A 22,964-nucleotide genomic window follows, 5' to 3' on the forward strand; every position below is an offset into this window, starting at 1 on the left:
AGGCACCTAAACTCTGTGGTATGCCTGATAGCTGAACTCCTGACAAAATGTTTTGTTATCACTATATCCAAAACTGTGTTAGAGATTAGAGTTCAGCTTCAGGCCATGTTTTTTTTTAAACTAACACAATCAAAGGCAAGTTTAAAGAACTGATCGATGAAGATGCAAGTGGAATTTTCTTTGTTGCTCTTTGTATGTGTTGCTGCAGCCGATTCACATATAGGCTAAGTGTGGGTGATGTGGTTAAAATATCATATGACAACCTTTTTGGGTGGAGTCACAACCCATGATCTTAATCTGGTCTCTTCATGTTGTCTTTTCTTGACAAGTTGTGTCAGAATAAACTTAGCTTTTTGCAGAGCTCATGTGGAATATTCGTTTGGACCGCACACTTATTTATTTATGAGGGGCTACATGAAATTGTTTTAATTTGAAAGTTCAATGTTGGCTGAGTAGCTAGCCCAGACTCCTGGCACCACCAACTGTCTCTCGTCCGCTGGAATCTGGTCTTGAACTACAGCTGGTGACATGGTTCTTGGTCTGCTTATGTAGAGAACTGGTTCATGTGGAGCAACACCAACCTTACTGAGGCTGCAGAGCAGAACAAATGCTGCTGTCTGCAGCTAGAGTTGGAAGGCTAGCTGTTTATCCCCTAATATAGTCTGCTTATCAGATACTGAACTATTGAAATAAAACATGTAAATAGAGGGACTTTTTAATGACTCCATCTGTACGATCCATCAGAAGATCAGATCATGTGCCAAAAATAATTTTGTCGACCCACAGGTAAATATTATACGTATGTTTGACAGATTCACCGAAGTGGTGTTACATTTCTTTATACCACACATCTACTCTGTGCGAGGTTTGCCAAGCAAGTACCAGAAACGTTGAAACTTCTTTGCAGAGCATTTCAGAATGAAAGACCACAGTAGCTTGAAGTAAAGTGCTGCTGTGGCTGCAAATAAAAAACTTTGTTACACTGTTATTTTCTGGGCGAATAGGAAGTGTTTTTTGTGAGTAACTATTGTTGCTTACCTGGAGAGCTATTTCCAAAACATAAATTTTTAATTTAATGAAAAAAAAAAGTTTTTCATTTATTTATTTATTTTTTTCAAAGATCGAATTAATAGTATTGGTCATACAATATAAATAACAAAAGCTGACCATCTGTGTGGATAAACAACTAACAACTCATCATCATACATGAATACACCTATTAAAGCTATGATCTACGTTTTGAAAGAGGATGAGAAAAATTTGAAAAAAGCACCTCTCACACACCCCCGCCCCTCCCCTCTGAGCTCGTATGGCCCGCCCCTCGGGACCTCCTCGCGACACGCCCCCCCCCCCCCCCCCCCCCCCCTCCCCTCACAGAGCAGAGCGGAGCAAGCAACAAGCCTGCTGCCTGCAGAAACCAAACGCGGCTTTGAATGCGGAGTCAAATGTCATATTCACAGTCACAACTTCCACAATAAAACCAAAGATTACCTGTTCAACATAAACTCAGCACCGCCGCTGCTGGGTCTCTCTGCACCGCGGCGCCGCGGAGCTCCAGCCCCGACTCTTCCTGCTCCTCTTCCCCAGACACAGGACCCTGTGGCCGGTCACCCAGCGCCAAGAGTCTCCCTGTAGCATGAGGCTGTGCTCGGCGCTAGCCTACTAATACCGCCTCGTTACCGGCAGCTGGTGCACAGCGGCGGCATCGGGGCTGGCGCCGCCGCTGTGCACCAGCTGCCGGTAACGAGGCGGTGCCAGTACCGTCGTCGCCGTCCCCGGCAACGGGACCGCGGCGACCGCTGGTACGAGCAGCACCGCCATTAGCAACCATTAGCACAGCCTCATGCTACAGGGAGACTCCTCACGCTGGGTGACCGGCCACAGGGTGCTGTGTCTGGGGAAGAGGAGCAGAAAGACCGGGGCCTGGAGCTCCGCAGCACCGCAGTGCAGAGAGACCGCTCAGGCTGCGGCTGGAAGCAGCTGTGTGTCGGGGAGAGGAGGAAGACCAGTAGCTCAGCAGGGCCGCGGTGTGCAGGGTGCAGAGCACCCCGGTCAGCTGCAGCTGGAAGCAGCTGTGTGTCGGGGAGAGGATCAGGGAGACTCGATGCGGCACCGGTACTAGTAATAAGGGCAGCAACACATTCTGTGCTTCTGTACTGTGCTTCTCTGAATCCTAGTGGGGCTTTTTTTCGGCAGACCGACCGGGGATGGAGGGCAGCAGGTGCTGAATTGGTGGGTTCATGTGTCTGTGGCTGAGCAGCTCAGAGCGGTTACAACTACTTGGTAGTTTCTAAGCGGAGGGGGTGGGGACGAGGCGGGTCGAGGAGGAGCAGGCGAGACGAGGGGATTGGATGGAGGGTACGAGCCAATTGGCGCAAGACAGGGCGCGCGGCGCCCATTGGTCAATTTCTATGCAGGCCCAAGGCTGATAGACTGAATGGATTTTTTTGGTTCTTTTTGCTATTTATATTGTGTATATCGGACCACAGGACCATAATCGCTGTATAAACGATGTTAATAATAATTACCAATGCTCCAAACCGTAGACCATAGCTTTAACTTCACACAGTAAAATTCACACAATGACTGAAAAGGAATAGGCTGAAGTCCAAGGCTTATTTTTGCTATAGATAACCCAGAATATCAACAGTACAATAATATGGAGGGCTAGATACAGTAATATTGTAACTGACCACTGCTATTCCATTACCTTTGAATGGAAATGTGTCTCTTCAACCTGAATCCTGTTAGTTTTAATGGCCCTCATTTATCAAACTTGCGTACACCAAAAAAATGGTGTACACCAAATTCACCGCAAGGATCGGCATTTATCAATCTGAGCGTGAGCGTACGGTACGCACAAATCTCACGCCAGCTCTGACCAGGTGTACGCACATTTGGAACCAGCGTAGAACATGCAGGAACGAGTGCTGCTGTGTCAAAATGATTATTAAACCATAGTCTCATAACGCAGCGATGTGGACCACATGTTGTTGTTGTTTATATTGATAAAAGGATAAAAAAGTAGCCAAAAAAAAAAGTGAAACGATACCACCAAGTCCGTGTTGAAAATTTAACTCGACTTTTATTTTGAGCAACTGAGATGAATTAAAAACCACGACGTGACAGATGCTCATTAATCAGCTGTGTAAACAGAAACAGTCAATGACAGACAGACCTGTTATTGTAGATCAACTTTTAACATCTCCTGCACCAGAGCATGACTGGACGGCTCCTCAGTCTCTCTCTCTGCCGGACACCGGAGCCCCCTGTCCAGGTGCAGCTGATCTCCGCGGCGGAGTGTTTTTTCATTTTTTATTTTTTTTCCCGTCACCGGGACCTGTCAGCGGGAGATCGGGCCGGTGTTTCACATCCCTCCATCAGCCGAACCATGCCAGTGGTGCTGATGGTCATAAAGTCGCGTTCGCAGCAGTAATATGCCTATGATTTCTCCTCAATCACTTGTGTTTAGTAAACTGCAGGAGCATTTCATGAGGTCGCTGGGTTTCCTGACGTGGTCGGTGACATGTGCGTCTGCAGCCTCCATCCACCGGGATGACACTTATCAGTCACAAAAACTATCAATCTATCAATGTCCAGATATTTAATGTTGCCGCCCTCTCCATGTTCAACGCGGTAATGTCAGTAAAGTCCCTCTTTTTGGCCGTCTTCCGTGTCTCCATGTCGTAAAAGGGGCAGGGCGACGCCTCTAAAGCAGGAATATATCGGGGCGTGACATTTAAATTACGCTCGTTTTCAGCTGCCGGATTTATCAACACCACGCCGGTTCTACGCCGAAATCAGCAGCGTACACACTTTTAGTAAATCACACGTGACACTTGGCGTACACTGATATTTACACCAGAATCTACACCAGATCCTGCGCAAGTTTGATAAATGAGGGCCAATGAGTGCAGTGCAGTACATACAATAGACACAGGGGTCAAACATTGACCTCACCGACATGAACTCAGGAGGACTGCCTCTCTTATTAGCCCCTCCCATCACAACAGTTAAAGCTTTGCAGAGTTTCATCGTCACAGAGAACAGGACACAGCACTGACACAGTGTAGAAGACATTTACCTAATGACTGCACTGTAGGCAGGAAAAGCTCAACCAGTTTTACAATGAACTTATTCAACTCAGCTCTGGGAAAAAACATCACAATAGTCCGTCCTGCATATTTCATAATAAGTGGATTTATTGGTATACCTAACATTAAGGCTTACTATGTTTTTCTCTTTTTTGTGTATATTGTTTCAGTTCCGGGAAACACAGTTGTGATGGCTGTAATAGGCTTGGATCATAATCTAAGGACTCCAAAATATATTGCAGTTTTTAACTTGGCATTTGTGGACTTGTTTGGTAGCTCTGCTCTGGTGCCGAAGGTTCTTGACATCTTTCTGTTTAACCATCGCTACATTCCCTACAACGACTGCTTGACGTTCATGTTTTTCTGCTACACCTGCCTGTAAATGCAGGCTCTTAACCTGGTGGCACTGTCCTATGACAGACTGGTGGCCATCATCTTTCCACTGCACTATCAAGTCAAAGTGACTCACAGGTTCATGTTGTCTTTGATTGCCTCTTTCTGGCTCTTGGTCATTATTGTTGTGCTTATTGCAGTTGGACTTCTTACAAGACTTTCCTATTGTAAATCTCTGGTTCTTAATAGCTATTTCTGTGAGTATGCTCAGGTATTGTGGCTGGCCTGCAATGACTATACCACCAGTTTTGCTTTTGGTCATGTTTTACCCTCATCAAACCCCACCTAAAGAACCTCGGTGTCACTTTCGATTCAGCACTCAAATTTGATAAACAGGTCAACTCAGTAGTCAAAGCCAGCTTTTTCCAACTCTGCACCATTTCACAAATCAAACCATTCCTCACCTTCACAGATCTCGAAAAAGTAATCCATGTGTGGCGAGCGAGGGAGTAATTTTAATAGTTTAACTTAAATCAAAAGAATAACCAAAACCAACAACGCCACCCCAGGGTTTAACCCGGGGAAAAGAAAAAGAAAAGGAAACAAAAATAAAGAAAAGTAAATGTGTGAGTAAAGCAATAAACTAAGATTCTAAACTAAGGACAACACAAGTTCGTTTTACTGAGAGGCAAGAGACGTGTTTCCAATCAGAAAAATGTACAAAAGTTTATTTCACAAATATTAAAACATGGGAATTTACCCTAAAATGTGTTTCTCTTTTTACTTAATACCAAGAAAGGAACAGGGCTTTCTCCAGGGCTGGGGCCACTATGGTTAAGGTGAGTGAAGGGGAGTGAGGGCGTCAACTAAAATAGGAGCACCACAGTCCACATGTAAAACACTAAACACACACATGCAAGGGCAAGACCAAAAAAGGAGTGGAAGGACACTACACACAATAGGACACCATCACCAAAGTAGGGGGGTTGGTCACCAGTGAGGCCCTCAGCACCTGGAATTAAGCAGACAGAGAGGAACAATTAGTGGCGCATGAAATCATATGAAAATAAGAAACAAATAATTCCAGAAAAAGAAAACCTTTGTGGCTGACCCACTAACTGAGACCAAACAACCAAAAACAAAGCAACCAGAAAAAAAAAAGAAAGAAGGTCAGCACACAAATATACTAACCAAACCAAACATTATTTTGACAAAATACTCAAACTATAACATATCAAAACAATATTTAAACTGGACAAATAATCTCAATCAGAAAATCAAAATAACCCCCAAAATTATTAAACAAAGAAAAACCCCACTCACTATTCCCCTCCTATTGGTACAGGTACACTAAAAGAACTGCTGCCCGTGGTGTAGCTCGAGCAAGCTCAGGTTAGAGCACAACAAACCAAAAAGAAAATAAGAGAATAAACTAGGAGGGTGAATAGGAAACCAAAGAAAATACTAACAATTAAATAAACAAACCAAATAAATCAAAATCTTGCCAGAGTTTAATCCAAAATCATAAACAAATTAATTTATCTAAATGATGAGGAACAAAACAAAAAGAAACACTTTAACTCTGGCTTATGAAAGAAAAGGAGAAACAAATCATATCAATCTAAACTCACAGTGTAGACTCGCTGCCTCAAAAGCTGCTACAATCCGATTTTAAACAGGTTTTTATTCAATATTGACGCCACTTGACAGCTGATTACAAGTCTGCAATGTCTGTGTTTTAATTCGGCGTAGTCCTCTGGATAATCGGATGTGTAGATTTTTAAATTTTTATCCTGATTCCCGACCGGCACCACACCGTGCAACCACTGTTAGCACTGGGCTAACCTCCACGGAAGACCACCAACACAGCTTACCGGACGCCGATCTAACTCACCAGGCCCAGTCTATGGGCCTGTGCCGGTAAGTCTCGCTGACCAAACGCTGACCAAACGCTGACCTGTGTGTATTGAATCTACTCTCCGCACTGGGCTCCCTCTGGAGCCCTCGCGTGTACGTTAAGTCTCCCCCTGTGCTACTGTCTCTGCTGACCTCACCGGCCTACGTTACCAACAATAACAACAACCACCACAACCCGTCACCTATTTCGACTCCGTTACTGGCCACAGTTGTGTTATTCCTCCCCAGAAAACCACCGACCCCACCGTCGACATGGCTCCACTCACCTCGCCTGGATGTGACAGCTGCCTCCGGCTCAGCCAGAGGATCGACGAGCTGGAAGGAAGGATGTCCTTGCTGCACCAGCTGAGGGAAGACGAGCACAACATGGACTCGCTGGTCGTCGCCCTGGGTCCCGCTGCCAACTCCACATCCACCGGAGAACTCGACTCGACTGTCCCACTCACGTCTCCGGAAAATCCTGCCACCACGGCCGCAGCAGCTCACTGGTCCCGGCTAGGAGCTAAACCCAAGGCACTGGTCAACTTCACCCCCGCCCCCGGATCCCGTCGGAAGGAATCGTGGAATACTCTCCAGAAATGCACACCTGCATCCCTCAAATTGTCCAACAAGTTTTCCATCCTGGATGAGGATAATTTCCCCCCACTTAAAAATGACCACTCTCCTCCGTCATCAAAGCCGGCTCCCCTCACTCTCGCACCCCGTCAAAAGCTCCGGAAAGCAGCTGCGCTCAGCCCCTCTGGGATCCCCCCTCGCCTGGAACCGATGTCGGGGAATCCCTCTTCCGTCCCGGCTGCTGTCCCCGCTGCCAACCCGGTCCGTCTTCACTCCGCGTCCTCTTCTCACAGCACTGACTCAGACTCCACTTTCCCTGGCAACGGGAACCAGCAGTCGTCACCCCCTCGTCCACTTTTCTCCCCAACCACATCAATAGTTGGAGATTCAATAATCAGAAATGTCCGCTTTTTTAACGCCGCCACACACTGTTTCCCTGGGTCCACAGTTCCAGTCATACTTAGCAAACTCCCGGCGCTGCTGCACTCTCTCCCGTCCTCCATAAAACGAGTGGTTGTTCACGTTGGGTCCAATGACACCTCTCGCAGACAGTCTGAACTGACAAAAACTCATTTTTTAGACCTTTTAAACTTTTTAAGCAGCTGCGGGAAGTCTGTTTTTATTTCCGGGCCGACTCCCATCGTGGCCCGCGGAGTAGAAGGTTTTAGCAGGATTCTCAGTCTCCACACCTGGTTACAGTCCACCTGCTCCACTCGCAACATCAACTTCATAGACAATTTTAATCTGTTCTGGAACCGCTCCCCCCTCTTCAAAAACGACGGCCTCCACCCGAACAGGCACGGTAGCCGCATGCTAGCGGCTAACCTGCAGCACGCCATCCATACCACCGCACATACATGACTGTTTACCTGCCACACCCCCCCCACTCACTCCGCTCACTCTTCTTCTCCGCCCAAAGCTTCACTGGCAGCTCACAGCTCACTCATGACCACTAGCACCTCCCCCTGGTCACATCAGTCATTACACCCACAACCTGTAACTTTTCACATTCAGACCATCATCACATGCAGGCACCCCCGCCCACTGAGCACAAGACATCCTGATCTGGTCAACCTGCGTCCACTTCCCCGGTCCTCACAGCCCCTCACAATGCAACATCACCTCAAAGTAGCCTTATTTAACACCCGCTCCCTCAACAACAAAAGCCTCATCCTCAGTGAATACATAACAGACAATAACCTGGATTTTCTCTGTCTCACTGAAACCTGGCAAAAACCCCTGGACTATTTTTCATTAAACCAAGCCACCCCCACAGGATACACCTATATGGACAAACCCCGCACAGAGGGCCGGGGAGGTGGCATTGCTGCCATCTACAGAAACAACATCAAGACAACCACCATCTCCATTCCTCCTGCCCCCTCATTTGAACACCTCACCTACAAACTCTCTGGTCCCTGTCCTCTGGTCACAGCCATCATATATCGCCCCCCCAAACCACATCCCTCCTTCCTTTCTGATCTTGCTGACCTTCTAACCCAGCTATCTGCCATCTCGCCATCTGTTCTCCTCCTAGGTGATTTTAATCTACATATTGACAGCACAGACAATAAACCGGCCACAGAATTCCTGGAACTGTTAAATTGTCTCAACTTCACCCAACATATCAACTTCCCAACACACAGCCGTGGTCACATTCTGGACTTGGTCTGCTCCACCAATCTCAACATCCAACAGTTAACCAGCCACAACCTGCATATCTCTGACCACCTGGCTATCACCATGGACATAGACATCCCCATCCCCACCACAAAACAAAACCGGACCATAACCTTCAGAAATCTTAAATCCATCTCTCCCTCTGCTCTCTCAACCTCACTTACCCATTGTCTGTCTGCTTCACCCCGCCCACCATCTGATGACCCCACTGACCTGGTTAACTACTACAACTGCACACTCTCCTCCTGCTTGGATCAGCTTGCCCCCGCCAAAACAAAAACAGTTTCTTTCACTCACTCTGCCCCCTGGTTCACCCCCACACTCCGCCAAATGAAGACCCGGAAAAGACAACTTGAAAGACTCTGCAATAAAACCGGATTAACAGTTCACCTTCTCGCCTACACCGACCACCTACAACAGTACAAAGAAGCACTCAATGCTGCCCGGACCACCCACTACTCCCACCTCATCCACTCTGGCTCCAACAACCCCAAGGCTCTGTTTTCCACCATCAACTCCCTTCTCAAACCTCACGACAACACCTCCTCATCATTCACTACTGAAAAGTGCCAATCATTCCTATCATTCTTCCAAACAAAAATCAACACCATTTACAGTAACCTCAACACCTCCAGGATCCCTCCCATCTCCCCGCCTGCCTCCCTCCCTGCCTCCCCACCCACCACTATCCAGTACCTGACCCACTTCTCTCCAGTATCACCAGCACAACTCACAACCATCATGACCGGAATAAAAACCTCCACCTGCACCCTGGACCCCATACCCTCCAAACTCATCAACATCCTAACAGTTCATCAGCATCAACAACTGCACCTCCACCACCGCTCCCCTGTCACAAGGTGTCCCCCAGGGGTCGGTGCTTGGTCCCCTCCTCTTCATCCTCTACATCCTCCCCCTTGGCCAGATCATCCGTCAGCATGGACTCCATTTTCACTGTTACGCCGACGATATCCAACTGTACATCTCCACCAAAGCCATCACCAACAACACCCACTCCACCCTCAGCAACTGTCTCACAGAAATTAAATCTTGGATGCAAACAAACTATCTTCAACTGAACAGTGACAAATCGGACATAATCATCATTGACCCCACATCCCGCACTAAAGCCAGCCACAACTTCTCCCTCACCTTTGATAACTGCACTTTGTCTCCCTCATCCCACACCCGCAACCTAGGAATCATCTTCGACAGTAAGCTAAGGTTTGACCTCCACATCAATCACATCACCAGGACCGCCTTCTTCCACCTCAAGAACATCGCCCGTCTCCGCCCCTCACTCACCTCCTCTGCTGCAGAAACCCTCATCCATGCATTCATCACATCCAGACTGGACTATTGCAACCGCATCCTCTATGGTTCACCGTCCAAACTCCTCAATAAACTGCAATACATCCAGAACTCAGCCGCACGCCTGCTCACCCACACCCGCTCCAGAGATCACATCACCCCCGTCCTCCGTGACCTGCACTGGCTGCCCATCACTCACCGCATACAGTTCAAAATCATCCTCCTCACACACAAAGCACTTAATAACCTGGCCCCCCCCTACCTCACAGACCTGCTCCATCACCACACCCCCTCCCGCGACCTCCGCTCATCCGAAGGAAACATCCTGTCACTACCCACACGGACCAAGCACCGAACCTGGGGGGACAGAGCCTTCTCCATCACTGCCCCCTCCCTCTGGAACTCACTCCCCAAACCCATCCGCACCTGCACTCACCTCCCAACTTTCAAGACAATGTTAAAAACACACCTTTTTAAATCAGCTTTTAATACATAATTTCTGTGTGTGTTTTATATTGTTTTCTATGTTTTATACTGTCTTTGCTGCTTTTAATTGAATGTCTTGTGTTCTTAACTGCATTTATTGTATGTAAAGTGTCTTTGAGCTTTTGGAAAAGCGCTTATGAATAAAATTTATTATTATTATTATTATCTGTAAAGTTGAGTGCAGTAAAATTAGGGACTGAATGACTATGCTGATGACGAGCGAAAAACAAACATTTACATACCCCGTCAGCGTGGCGTGGCACATGCACCAGGAGGAGAGGGAGAGAGGGAGCCAACGAACATTTTGGGCGCTGCCAGCGTCTATGCAGCGTGGTGAATGCGCAACAGCGGAGGAAAGAGGAGTGCAGTACAATTAGGGACTGAATGGCTAAGGCTGATAACGGTTCGGAGCAAACATTACATACCGCATAGCGTGGTGCAGTTCAGGCACCAGGAGGAGAGGAGGGACATTTGAGTCTGTGCTGTCGGATGTGAATGCGCAACAGCGGAGGAGAGGAGTGCAGCCATAGATATATATAAGAAGACTAGATGACTCACCCGCAGCTGTTTCCCAATGACAAAGCGTAGCCAGTACGGCGGCCATCTTGGGACGGGCAACTCTCTCCCTCAGAGCATTAAGCCTATGGTGCATGTTCTGCTATAATGACCATAACTTGCTCAGTTTTTGTCCGATTTCAAAACAGTTTTTTTATGAACGCCTATGCAGTTATGATGCAGCATATTTAGAATCACGGATAATTTTAATAATGTATTTTTTTTTGTAAAAGTAACATTATAGTGACATTATGCAAATAGTTAAAGTAATAGCTACATACTGATTTATTTTTCACAGAGTTATGAATCGTTTTTTTAGTGCAGATGACTGGATCACCTATCTTCTGCACTGTAACTGCAGCCAGAGTCAGAGCAAGTTGCCCGTCCTCATATGGCCGACTGTGAGCTACGCCTGCGTGTAGTCCGATCCACCCCCTTGAGTGCAGCGCGCCTGCAGCACCTGAGACCAGGTAACCCGGAAGGGGAAGTGTGCACCAGCTGCTAGAGAAAGGCAGCGAGTCCCTCCCTCTTATATACTCTGGGCTCAATTAAAGGGACGGAACCACACCAGGAGCAAAGAGAAAGTACCCATCCCACTACAATCGCATTCATTACCACCTGCCTGGACTATTGCAACTCTCTCCACACTGGAATCAATCAATCACTCCTCTCCCGTCTACAATTAATTCAAAACGCTGCAGCCAGACTCCTGACAGGGACACGAAAGAGGGACCACATCACCCCTGTCCTAGCCTCTCTCCACTGACTGCCAGTTAAATACCGCGTTGATTTTAAACTTCTTTTATTTGTATGTAAAGCCCTGAATGGAGTGGCCCCCTCCTACCTGACAGAACTTCTAACCCCTTACTCCCCCTCCAGACCCCTCAGGTCGGCTGACCAAGAGCTTTTAACAGTCCCACGGTCCCATTGCAGTTGCTGCCCCCAGACTCTGGAACAGCATCCCCCTCTCAGTCAGACTTGCCCCCTCCATCGACTCTTTTAAATCAAGACTAAAAACTCACATTTTTTCTTTAGCTTTTACATCCCCGTGATTTCTCTTTGTTGTATTTCCTCCATCTTTTGTTGGTTGCTGCTTTTGTTTTGTTTTATCACTTTTTAATAATTCTTTGTATTATGCCTGCATTACAGCACTTTGGTCAACTTGGGTTGTTTTTAAATGTGCTTTAGAAATAAACTTGATGGATTGATTGAATATCAAATATTGTGTTGGTCATAATATATCTAGAACAAGTTACTGCTTGTCTGTTGATTAAAAAAAGTTGAAATATTTCCATGTATGACCTATTAATATGTAATTATAACTTGTGTTAGTTCATAAAAATTAAATTATTATTTTTTTTAAAAAGGCCACAGTATCGTGATAATACCTGGAACCGTGATACTTTGTCTGGTATACTATCGTGGGTACTCATTTTGGTATTGTGATAACTCTACTCAGGAGGACTGCCTCTCTTATTAGTCCTTCCTGTCTCAACAGTTAAAGCTTGGCAGAGTTTCATCATCACAGAGAACAGGACGCAGCACTGACACAGTGAAGAAGACATTTACCTAATGACTGCACTGTGGACAGGAAAAGCTCGACCAGTTTTACAATGAACTTATTCAACTCAGCTCTGGGGAAAAACATCACTTTTATGCATCCTGCATATTTCATTATAAGTGGATTTATTGGTATACCTAACATTAAGGCTTACTATGTCTTCCTCTGTTTTGTGTATATTGTTTCAGTTCTGGGAAACACAGTTGTGATGGCTGTAATAGGTTTAGATCATAATCTAAAGACTCCTAAATATATTGCAGTTTTTAACTTGGCATTTGTGGACTTGTTTGGTAGCTCTGCTCTGGTGCCAAAGGTTCTTGACATCTTTCTGTTTAACCATCGCTACATTCCCTACAACGACTGCTTGACGTTCATGTTTTTCTGCTACACCTGCCTGTCAATGCAGGCTCTTAACCTGGTGGCACTGTCCTATGACAGACTGGTGGCCATCATCTTTCCACTGCACTACCAAGTCAAAGTGACTCACAGGTTCATGTTGTCTTTGATTGCCTCTTTCTGGCTCTTTGTCATTATTGTTACACTTATTGCAGTTGGACTTCTCACAAGACTTTCCTTCTGTGAGTCTGTTGTTATTAACAGCTACTTCTGTGACCATGGTCAGATATACCGATTGGCCTGCAATGACAAAACTCCAAATTATGCCATTAGTGTTTTGTTACCAGTGCTTATTCTTTGGTTTCCACTGATATTCATTGTGTGTAGTTACCTATATATTGGCTATGCTTTGAGTAAAGTGGCTACATTTCAGGAAAGACTTAAGGCTTTTAAAACCTGCACAGCTCATCTTTCATTAGTTGCAATCTATTTCCTGCCAATATTAATCACATTTACTTCTTTGGAAAAAATACATCCCAATGCTAGGATCATAAACCTGTCTCTGACCTCTATCGTCCCTCCCATGTTGAACCCAATTATTTATGTTTTGCAGACACAGGAAATCAAAGAATCTCTAAAAAAGTTATTTAAAAACAGAATGCAGTTAAGTCCAATATAACAACAAAGAAGTAAACTTATAGTGAGCATTGTTTTTTGAATTTTACATGAGGCATACATTTGTTATGTTATGTTACGACTGGTCCATGTACATTATAAAAATAAATTGTCATTGCTAATACAAGATATCTTTTTATAGTCAATACAAATATTTGAGATTGCATTTCAAATTAGATCAAAATCCCTTTAAATGACACCACACTCAGTAACTACCACACCAATTCTTGCAATGTTAGGGATATTACAAGGACAATAGAAATATCTACTTGTCCCCCACATTTCTTGTTTTAATGTGCTGGCAGGAATTCAGAAGCCAAACGACTGATGTGTAGATGATGCATTTGAATATTATATAATCATAAAGCATTAAGAATTAGAAAATCAGTCTATGCTAAAGTTGTTTGATTCAGAGTCACAGCTTAAATGAAGTGATCAGTTATAAGGGTTGTTGCAAAATCAAAATCTCTTTTATTGTACATAACAACTTTAAAAAATTGGTAGTCAAGTTTTTATCTGGAAGTATTTTTGTAGTTACTGTCATGTGTTTTCATGCAAAGTTTAATGCATTTAAAGAGGCTTAATTTTGCATTCATAAAGTTGGTACCCAGAAATCATTCTCTGGAAAATCATTTTGGGGTGAAGGCACCTAAACTCTGTGGTATGCCTGATAGCTGAACTCCTGACAAAATGTTTTGTTATCACTCTATCCAAAACTGTGTTAGAGATTAGAGTTCAGCTTCAGGCCATGTTTTTTTTAAACTAACACAATCAAAGGCAAGTTTAAAGAACTGATCGATGAAGATGCAAGTGGAATTTTCTTTGTTGCTGTTTGTATGTGTTGCTGCAGCCGATAGTCACATATAGGCTAAGTGTGGGTGATGTGGTTAAAATATCATATGACAACCTTTTTGGGTGGAGTCACAACCCATGATCTTATGGTGCGTTCCAGGCAGGCTTTTTAACCCGTAAGTCACGACTTCAAGTCACCAGTTACAAGTTTGTAGCGTTCCAGGCAAGTTACGAGTTACGAACTGGGAGCAATATTTTTTTTCGTAGGATGTTTTTTTTCGTAGGATGAGTCCGGGAAAGTCCCGCCTTCCCCGCCTCTGATTGGCTGGATGAATTCTCCTTCGATTGACGTCATCTCACAACAGTACTGTAGTAAACTAAAATACACACAACTGAAATATGAAATGTAATCAGATGCCATGGCGTAGCGGTTTGCGTTTTCACCTGCGGTGTGGTGAATCCGAGTTCGATCCCCGCTGGTTTCACATTTAAAAAAAAATTAGTTTTTAAATTAATATTCCAAGTTTACATTTTGAGTTTGAGAGAAGTGTAATTGTGCCATTGGTTAGGTTTAGGCAATGAAGAAAGGAGTTGGTTAAGTTTAGTAAAAAGACCAGGTAGAGGCTAGACAGGCCAGTAGAGAGAGTCCAAATTTACATTTTGAGTTTGAGTGAGAAGTGTAATTGTGCCACTGGTTAGGTTTAGGCAATGAAGAAAGGAGTTGGTTAAGTTTAGTAAAAACACCAGGTAGAGTGTAGACAGGCCAGATAAGTAGAGAGAGTCCAAGTAGATCCAGGCACTTATCACGCTTTGCCGACAGCCTGCGTTTCACAGCCGTTACACAGCCGTTTCACAACCAAAACAAACAACCAATCAGGCGAGAGCCCTTCTAGCCAATCAGAGTCGAAAATGGAGCCCATCTAGCCAATCAGAGGCGGGAACGGCGGGAAAGGCGGGACTTTCCCGGACTCATCCTACGAAAAAAAATATCGCGAACTGGGAACTGGGAGTAGATCGATCTAGTACGAGTTCACAGGTGGGAAGTTACGAGTTTGACTGTACGTTCTAACGGGTAACCATAGGAACAGGTCGGAAAAATACGAGTTACGGGTTGCCTGGAACGCACCATTAATCTCGTCTCTTCATGTTGTCTTTTCTTGACAAGTTGCGTCAGAATAAACGTAGCTTTTTGCAGAGCTCATGTGGAATATTCGTTTTGGACCGCACACTTATTTATTTATGAGGGGCTACATGAAATTGTTTTAATTTGAAAGTTCAATGTTGGCTGAGTAGCTAGCCCAGACTCCTGGCACCACCAACTGTCTCTCGTCTGCTGGAATCTGGTCTTGAACTACAGCTGGTGACATGGTTCTTGGTCTGCTTATGTAGAGAACTGGTTCATGTGGAGCAACACCAACCTTACTGAGGCTGCAGAGCAGAACAAATGCTGCTGTCTGCAGCTAGAGTTGGAAGGCTAGCTGTTTATCCCCTAATATAGTCTGCTTATCAGAGACTGAACTATTGAAATAAAACATGTAAATAGAGGGACTTTTTAATGACTCCATCTGTACGATCCATCAGAAGATCAGATCATGTGCCAAAAATAATTTTGTCGACCCACAGGTAAATATACGTATGTTTGACAGATTCACTGAAGTGGTGTTACATTTCTTTATACCACACATCTACTCTGTGCGAGGTTTGCCAAGCAAGTACCAGAAACGTTGAAACTTCTTTGCAGAGCATTTCAGAATGAAAGACCACAGTAGCTTGAAGTAAAGTGCTGCTGTGGCTGCAAATAAAAAACTTTGTTACACTGTTATTTTCTGGGCGAATATGAAGTGTTTTTTGTGAGTAACTGTTGTTGCTTACCTGGAGAGCTATTTCCAAAACATCAATTTTTTACTTAATGAAAAAAAAAAAGTTTTTCATTTATTTATTTATTTCAGTGATCGAATGAATAGTATATATTGGTCATACAGTATAAATAACAAAAGCTGACCATCTGTGTGGATAAACAACTAACAACTCATCATCATACATGAATACACCTATTAAAGCAGATATCAGTGGCACGGCCGTTTCGGCTAATGCTGTGTTCAAGGCAGGCTTTTGAAACCGTAAGTTACAGCTTCAAGTCACAACTACGACTTGGTAGCGTTCCAGGTAACCCGTAGCTCGTGTTTTTACCGTCCTGTTGTCTGTGAAAGTTCCCTATAACGGCCACTCGTAACTTCCGACCCGTGAACTCGTACCAGATCGAACTGGTATGACTTCACAGGAAGGAAAAACACAAAGTACGAGTTTCCTTGAACGCACCATGAGTTAGCAGCCCCCGCCCTTGTCAGGCATCAATTGGTCCTCGTGCTACGTCACCACATTCACACGCATCCCTTGGCTGCACACACAGCCCTTCATGCCGTTCTCTCCCCTCATTGGATAACACTTGTATCCCACAAGGAAAATTTTCTCCTCGGGTTACAGCAGAGCAGAGTGACGGAGAGACTCGTGTTTAGGCTGAAATACTTCATGTAAGTGATTGCTGACGGAAAATAGGACTATTTAGGACTTATATTAACAAAAACATTCCACTGATATCTGCTTTAACTTCACACAGTAAAATTCACACAATGACTGAAAAGGACTAGGCTGAAGTCCAAGGCTTATTTTTGCTATAGATAACCCAGAATATCAACAGTACAATAATATGGAGGGCTAGATACAGTAATATTGTTGCCAGTAACTGACCACTGCTATTCCATTACCTTTGAATGGAAATGTGTCTCTTCAACCTGAATCCTGTTAGTTTTAATGGCCCTCATTTATCAAACTTGCGTACACCAAAAAAATGGGTGTACACCAAATTCACCGCAAGGATCGGCATTTATCAATCTGAGCGTGAGCGTACGGTACGCACAAATCTCACGCCAGCTCTGACCAGGTGTACGCACATTTGGAACCAGCGTAGAACATGCAGGAACGAGTGCTGCTGTGTCAAAATGATTATTAAACCATAGTCTAATAACGCAGCGATGTGGACCACATGTTGTTGTTGTTTATATTGATAAAAGGATAAAAAAGTAGCCAAAAAAAAAGAGAAACGATACCACCAAGTCCGTGTTGAAAATTTAACTCGACTTTTATTTTGAGCAACTGAGATGAATTAAAAACCACGACGTGACAGATGCTCATTAATCAGCTGTGTAAACAGAAACAGTCAATGACAGACAGACCTGTTATTGTAGATCACACGCACAAACTTCCAACATCTGCAGCACCAGAGCATGACCGGACGGCTCCTCAGTCTCTCTCTCTGCCGGACACCGGAGCCCCCTGTCCAGGTGCAGCTGATCTCCGCGGCGGAGTGTTTTTTATTTTTTATTTTTTTTCCTGTCACCGGGACCTGTCAGCGGGAGATCGGGCCGGTGTTTCACATCCCTCCATAAAGTCGCGTTCGCAGCAGTAATATGCCTATATGATTTCTCCTCAATCACTTGTGTTTAGTAAACTGCAGGAGCATTTCATGAGGTCGCTGGGTTTCCTGACGTGGTCGGTGACATGTGCGTCTGCAGCCTCCATCCACCGGGATGACACTTATCAGTCACAAAAACTATCAATCTATCAATGTCCAGATATTTAATGTTGCCGCCCTCTCCATGTTCAACGCGGTAATGTCAGTAAAGTCCCTCTTTTTGGCCGTCTTCCGTGTCTCCATGTGGTAAAAGGGGCAGGGCGACGCCTCTAAAGCAGGAATATATCGGGGCGTGACATTTAAATTACGCTCGTTTTCAGCCGCCGGATTTATCAATACCACGCCGGTTCTACGCCGAAATCAGCAGCGTACACGCTTTTAGTAAATCACACGTGACACTTGGCGTACACTGATATTTACACAAGAATCTACACCAGATCCTGCGCAAGTTTGATAAATGAGGGCCAATGAGTGCAGTGCAGTACATACAATAGACACAGAGGTCAAACATTGACCTCACCGACATGAACTCAGGAGGACTGCCTCTCTTATTAACCCCTCCTGTCTCAACAGTTAAAGCTTGGCAGAGTTTCATCGTCACAGAGAACAGGACGCAGCACTGACACAGTGAAGAAGACATTTACCTAATGACTGCACTGTAGGCAGGAAAAGCTCAACCAGTTTTACAATGAACTTATTCAACTCAGCTCTGGGAAAAAACATCACAATAGTCTGTCCTGCATATTTCATAATAAGTGGATTTATTGGTATACCTAACATTAAGGCTTACTATGTTTTTCTCTTTTTTGTGTATTGTTTCAGTTCTGGGAAACACAGTTGTGATGGCTGTAATAGGCTTGGATCATAATCTAAGGACTCCAAAATATATTGCAGTTTTTAACTTGGCATTTGTGGACTTGTTTGGTAGCTCTGCTCTGGTGCCGAAGGTTCTTGACAGCTTTCTGTTTAACCATCGCTACATTCCCTACAACGACTGCTTGACATTCATGTTTTTCTGCTACACCTGCCTGTCAATGCAGGCTCTTAACCTGGTGGCACTGTCCTATGACAGACTGGTGGCCATCATCTTTCCACTGCACTATCAAGTCAAAGTGACTCACAGGTTCATGTTGTCTTTGATTGCCTCTTTCTGGCTCTTGGTCATTATTGTTACACTTATTGCAGTTGGACTTCTCACAAGACTTTCCTATTGTAAATCTCTGGTTGTTAACAGCTATTTCTGTGACTATGGTCAGATATTGAGGCTGGCCTGCAATGACTATACCACCAGTTTTGCTTTTGGTCATGTTTTACCCTCATCAAACCCCACCTAAAGAACCTCAGTGTCACTTTCGATTCAGCACTCAAATTTGATAAACAGGTCAACTCAGTAGTCAAAGCCAGCTTTTTCCAACTCCGCACCATTTCACAAATCAAACCATTCCTCACCTTCACAGATCTCGAAAAAGTCATCCATGTGTGGCGAGCGAGGGAGTAATTTTAATAGTTTAACTTAAATCAAAAGAATAACCAAAACCAACAACGCCACCCCAGGGTTTAACCCGGGAAAAAGAAAAAGAAAAGGAAACAAAAATAAAGAAAAGTAAATGTGTGAGTAAAGCAATAAACTAAGATTCTAAACTAAGGACAACACAAGTTCGTTTTACTGAGAGGCAAGAGACGTGTTTCCAATCAGAAAATTGTACAAAAGTTTATTTCACAAATATTAAAACATGGGAATTTACCCTAAAATGTGTTTCTCTTTTTACTTAATACCAAGAAAGGAACAGGGCTTTCTCCAGGGCTGGGGCCGCTATGGTTAAGGTGAGTGAAGGGGAGTGAGGGCGTCAACTAAAATGAGAGCACCACAGTCCACATGTAAAACACTAAACACACACATGCAAGGGCAAAACCAAAAAAGGAGTGGAAGGACACTACACACAATAGGACACCATCACCAAAGTAGGGGGGTAGGTCACCAGTGAGGCCCTCAGCACCTGGAATTAAGCAGACAGAGAGGAACAATTAGTGGCGCATGAAATCATATGAAAATAAGAAACAAATAATTCAAGAAAAAGAAAACCTTTGTGGCTGACCCACTAACTGAGACCAAACAACCAAAAACAAAGCAACCAAAAAAAAAAAGAAAGAAGGTCAGCACACAAATATACTAACCAAACCAAACAATATTTTGACAAAATACTCAAACTATAACATATCAAAACAATATTTAAACTGGACAAATAATCTCAATTAGAAAATCAAAATAACCCCCAAAATTATTAAACAAAGAAAAACCCCACTCACTATTCCCCTCCTATTGGTACAGGTACACTAAAAGAACTGCTGCCCATGGTGTAGCTCGAGCAAGCTCAGGTTAGAGCACAACAGACCAAAAAGAAAATAAGAGAATAAACTAGGAGGGTGAATAGGAAACCAAAGAAAATACTAACAATTAAATAAACAAACCAAATAAATCAAAATCTTGCCAGAGTTTAATCCAAAATCATAAACAAATTAATTTATCTAAATGATGAGGAACAAAACAAAAAGAAACACTTTAACTCTGGCTTATGAAAGAAAAGGAGAAACAAATCATATCAATCTAAACTCAAAACAAAGAGTTGTAGGCCTGAGCAGCACAGGGCAGCTCTGAAACAAACAATTACCTCAATTTTCATCAGTACGTGCGAAAGCAAAGGTACTTTAAGGCTCCACACGGCAGCATTGAAGCCCCACAAAGCAGCAGCGGTCCTGAATGCAGCACGGCGTGGCTCGTGCCGGCTCGGTCCCGAGACTTCGGCCTATCTCAAGGCTAAAAAATGGCCGCCTGAGCCACGACACAGTGTAGACTCGCTGCCTCAAAAGCTGCTACAATCCGATTTTAAACAGGTTTTTATTCAATATTGACGCCACTTGACAGCTGATTACAAGTCTGCAATGTCTGTGTTTTAATTCGGCGTACCCCTCTGGATAATCGGATGTGTAGATTTTTAAATTTTTATCCTGATTCCCGACCGGCACCACACCGTGCAACCACTGTTAGCACTGGGCTAACCTCCACGGAAGACCACCAACACAGCTTACCGGACGCCGGTCTAACTCACCAGGCCCAGTCTATGGGCCTGTGCCGGTAAGTCTCGCTGACCAAACGCTGACCAAACGCTGACCAAACGCTGACCTGTGTGTATTGAATCTACTCTCCGCACTGGGCTCCCTCTGGAGCCCTCGCGTGTACGTTAAGTCTCCCCCTGTGCTACTGTCTCTGCTGACCTCACCGGCCTACGTTACCAACAATAACAACAACCACCACAACCCGTCACCTATTTCGACTCCGTTACTGGCCACAGTTGTGTTATTCCTCCCCAGAAAACCACCGACCCCACCGTCGACATGGCTCCACTCACCTCGCCTGGATGTGACAGCTGCCTCCGGCTCAGCCAGAGGATCGACGAGCTGGAAGGAAGGATGTCCTTGCTGCACCAGCTGAGGGAAGACGAGCACAACATGGACTCGCTGGTCGTCGCCCTGGGTCCCGCTGCCAACTCCACATCCACCGGAGAACTCGACTCGACTGTCCCACTCACGTCTCCGGAAAATCCTGCCACCACGGCCGCAGCAGCTCACTGGTCCCGGCTAGGAGCTAAACCCAAGGCACTGGTCAACTTCACCCCCGCCCCCGGATCCCGTCGGAAGGAATCGTGGAATACTCTCCAGAAATGCACACCTGCATCCCTCAAATTGTCCAACAAGTTTTCCATCCTGGATGAGGATAATTTCCCCCCACTTAAAAATGACCACTCTCCTCCGTCATCAAAGCCGGCTCCCCTCACTCTCGCACCCCGTCAAAAGCTCCGGAAAGCAGCTGCGCTCAGCCCCTCTGGGATCCCCCCTCGCCTGGAACCGATGTCGGGGAATCCCTCTTCCGTCCCGGCTGCTGTCCCCGCTGCCAACCCGGTCCGTCTTCACTCCGCGTCCTCTTCTCACAGCACTGACTCAGACTCCACTCTCCCTGGCAACGGGAACCAGCAGTCGTCACCCCCTCGTCCACTTTTCTCCCCAACCACATTAATAGTTGGAGATTCAATAATCAGAAATGTCCGCTTTTTTAACGCCGCCACACACTGTTTCCCTGGGTCCACAGTTCCAGTCATACTTAGCAAACTCCCGGCGCTGCTGCACTCTCTCCCGTCCTCCATAAAACGAGTGGTTGTTCACGTTGGGTCCAATGACACCTCTCGCAGACAGTCTGAACTGACAAAAACTCATTTTTTAGACCTTTTAAACTTTTTAAGCAGCTGCGGGAAGTCTGTTTTTATTTCCGGGCCGACTCCCACCGTGGCCCGCGGAGTAGAAGGTTTTAGCAGGATTCTCATGCCTAGTCCACACGAGCCCGGGTATTTTTGAAACCGTGAACATATGTTCCCGGTTGTATGTCCTGTCCACATGCAACCATGCTTTTGGAACCCTGAAACCGTGGTTTTTTGAAACCGGAGTCCAGGGTGGGGTTTTCGGCCGGGGTTGGTTTCACCGGGTGCGTGTGGACACTGCAACCGTGATTGTTTTTCTCGTTTACGTCATAGCTGCACACGTGCTGATGTAAACACTGCCAGCTGCAGAGGTTGTTTGCAGCGGTTTGCAGGTGAGCTCGCAAAAATGGAGGTGACAAAGTGGATTTTTATCACTTTTTTTAAATTAATTTTTTTTACATCATCTAGGCCTAAATGCTATTTGTATAGTTTTTCGATGAGAAAAATATAACGAAACCGTCGTCAGGGCGATCCTCTTGTCAGCTCCAAACTCACCCTCAATCACAGACCACAGCTGGTTTTCCACACAGCATCATTTACAGTAACAGTGACGCTACAGATCAGCTGTTTTTAAAATGACAGAACTACTACAGTAGCGCCGCAGTTTCTTATTCCCCACCTTGTTTGATTGAGAGTTTTTCGGGATGATTTTCATGAATGAACAGGCAATAGCCTATGTCACTGTCAGGCCGGGTACGACGGGAGGGGGGGGGGGGGTCGCATCATGCAGTGATAAAAAGAGCCTATGCGGAGATGAGGAACGAGCCAAAAGCCGAAAATGTATCCGTGACGTCCGCGGTCGATATAAAGTGGATATGATGTTTCATTCATCCATGTTTTGACAGACAACACAACAGCCAGAGTTGCGCCGCACCGACAGACAGTCA

At 45.1% G+C, this 22,964-nt stretch overlaps 3 protein-coding genes across 3 annotated transcripts; all 3 read left to right on the top strand.

Moving 5' to 3' along the window:
- Window positions 1-4,127: 4,127 nt before the first annotated feature.
- Window positions 4,128-4,776, top strand: LOC146974868 (olfactory receptor 1C1-like). Its single transcript, XM_085798957.1, is given in 1 exon segment — window positions 4,128-4,776. A coding segment is annotated over 1 exon segment (648 nt). The 5' UTR covers window position 4,128.
- Window positions 4,777-12,544: 7,768 nt separating this feature from the next.
- LOC146974869 (olfactory receptor 1E16-like) lies at window positions 12,545-13,507 on the top strand. Its single transcript, XM_085796869.1, has one exon. It carries the CDS (start codon window positions 12,545-12,547, stop codon window positions 13,505-13,507), a length of 963 nt encoding a protein of 320 aa, XP_085652995.1.
- A 5,068-nt stretch (window positions 13,508-18,575) lies between these two features.
- LOC146974870 (olfactory receptor 1E5-like) lies at window positions 18,576-19,101 on the top strand. Its single transcript, XM_085798958.1, has one exon. The coding sequence runs from the start codon at window positions 18,610-18,612 to the stop codon at window positions 19,099-19,101; it is 492 nt and encodes a 163-aa protein (XP_085655084.1). The 5' UTR covers window positions 18,576-18,609.
- The last annotated feature ends 3,863 nt before the right edge of the window (window positions 19,102-22,964 follow it).

Source organism: Trachurus japonicus, chromosome 14, assembly GCF_045865225.1.
Source record: "Trachurus japonicus isolate A0001 chromosome 14, Traja_1.0".
Taxonomy (NCBI): Eukaryota; Metazoa; Chordata; class Actinopteri; order Carangiformes; family Carangidae; genus Trachurus; species Trachurus japonicus.

What these genes read in the sequence shown, in the direction of transcription:
- LOC146974869 (XM_085796869.1), top strand. Translation starts at nt 12,545, where the DNA reads ATGAACTTATTCAACTCAGCTCTGGGGAAAAACATCACTTTTATGCAT.
- LOC146974870 (XM_085798958.1), top strand. Translation starts at nt 18,610, where the DNA reads ATGGCTGTAATAGGCTTGGATCATAATCTAAGGACTCCAAAATATATT.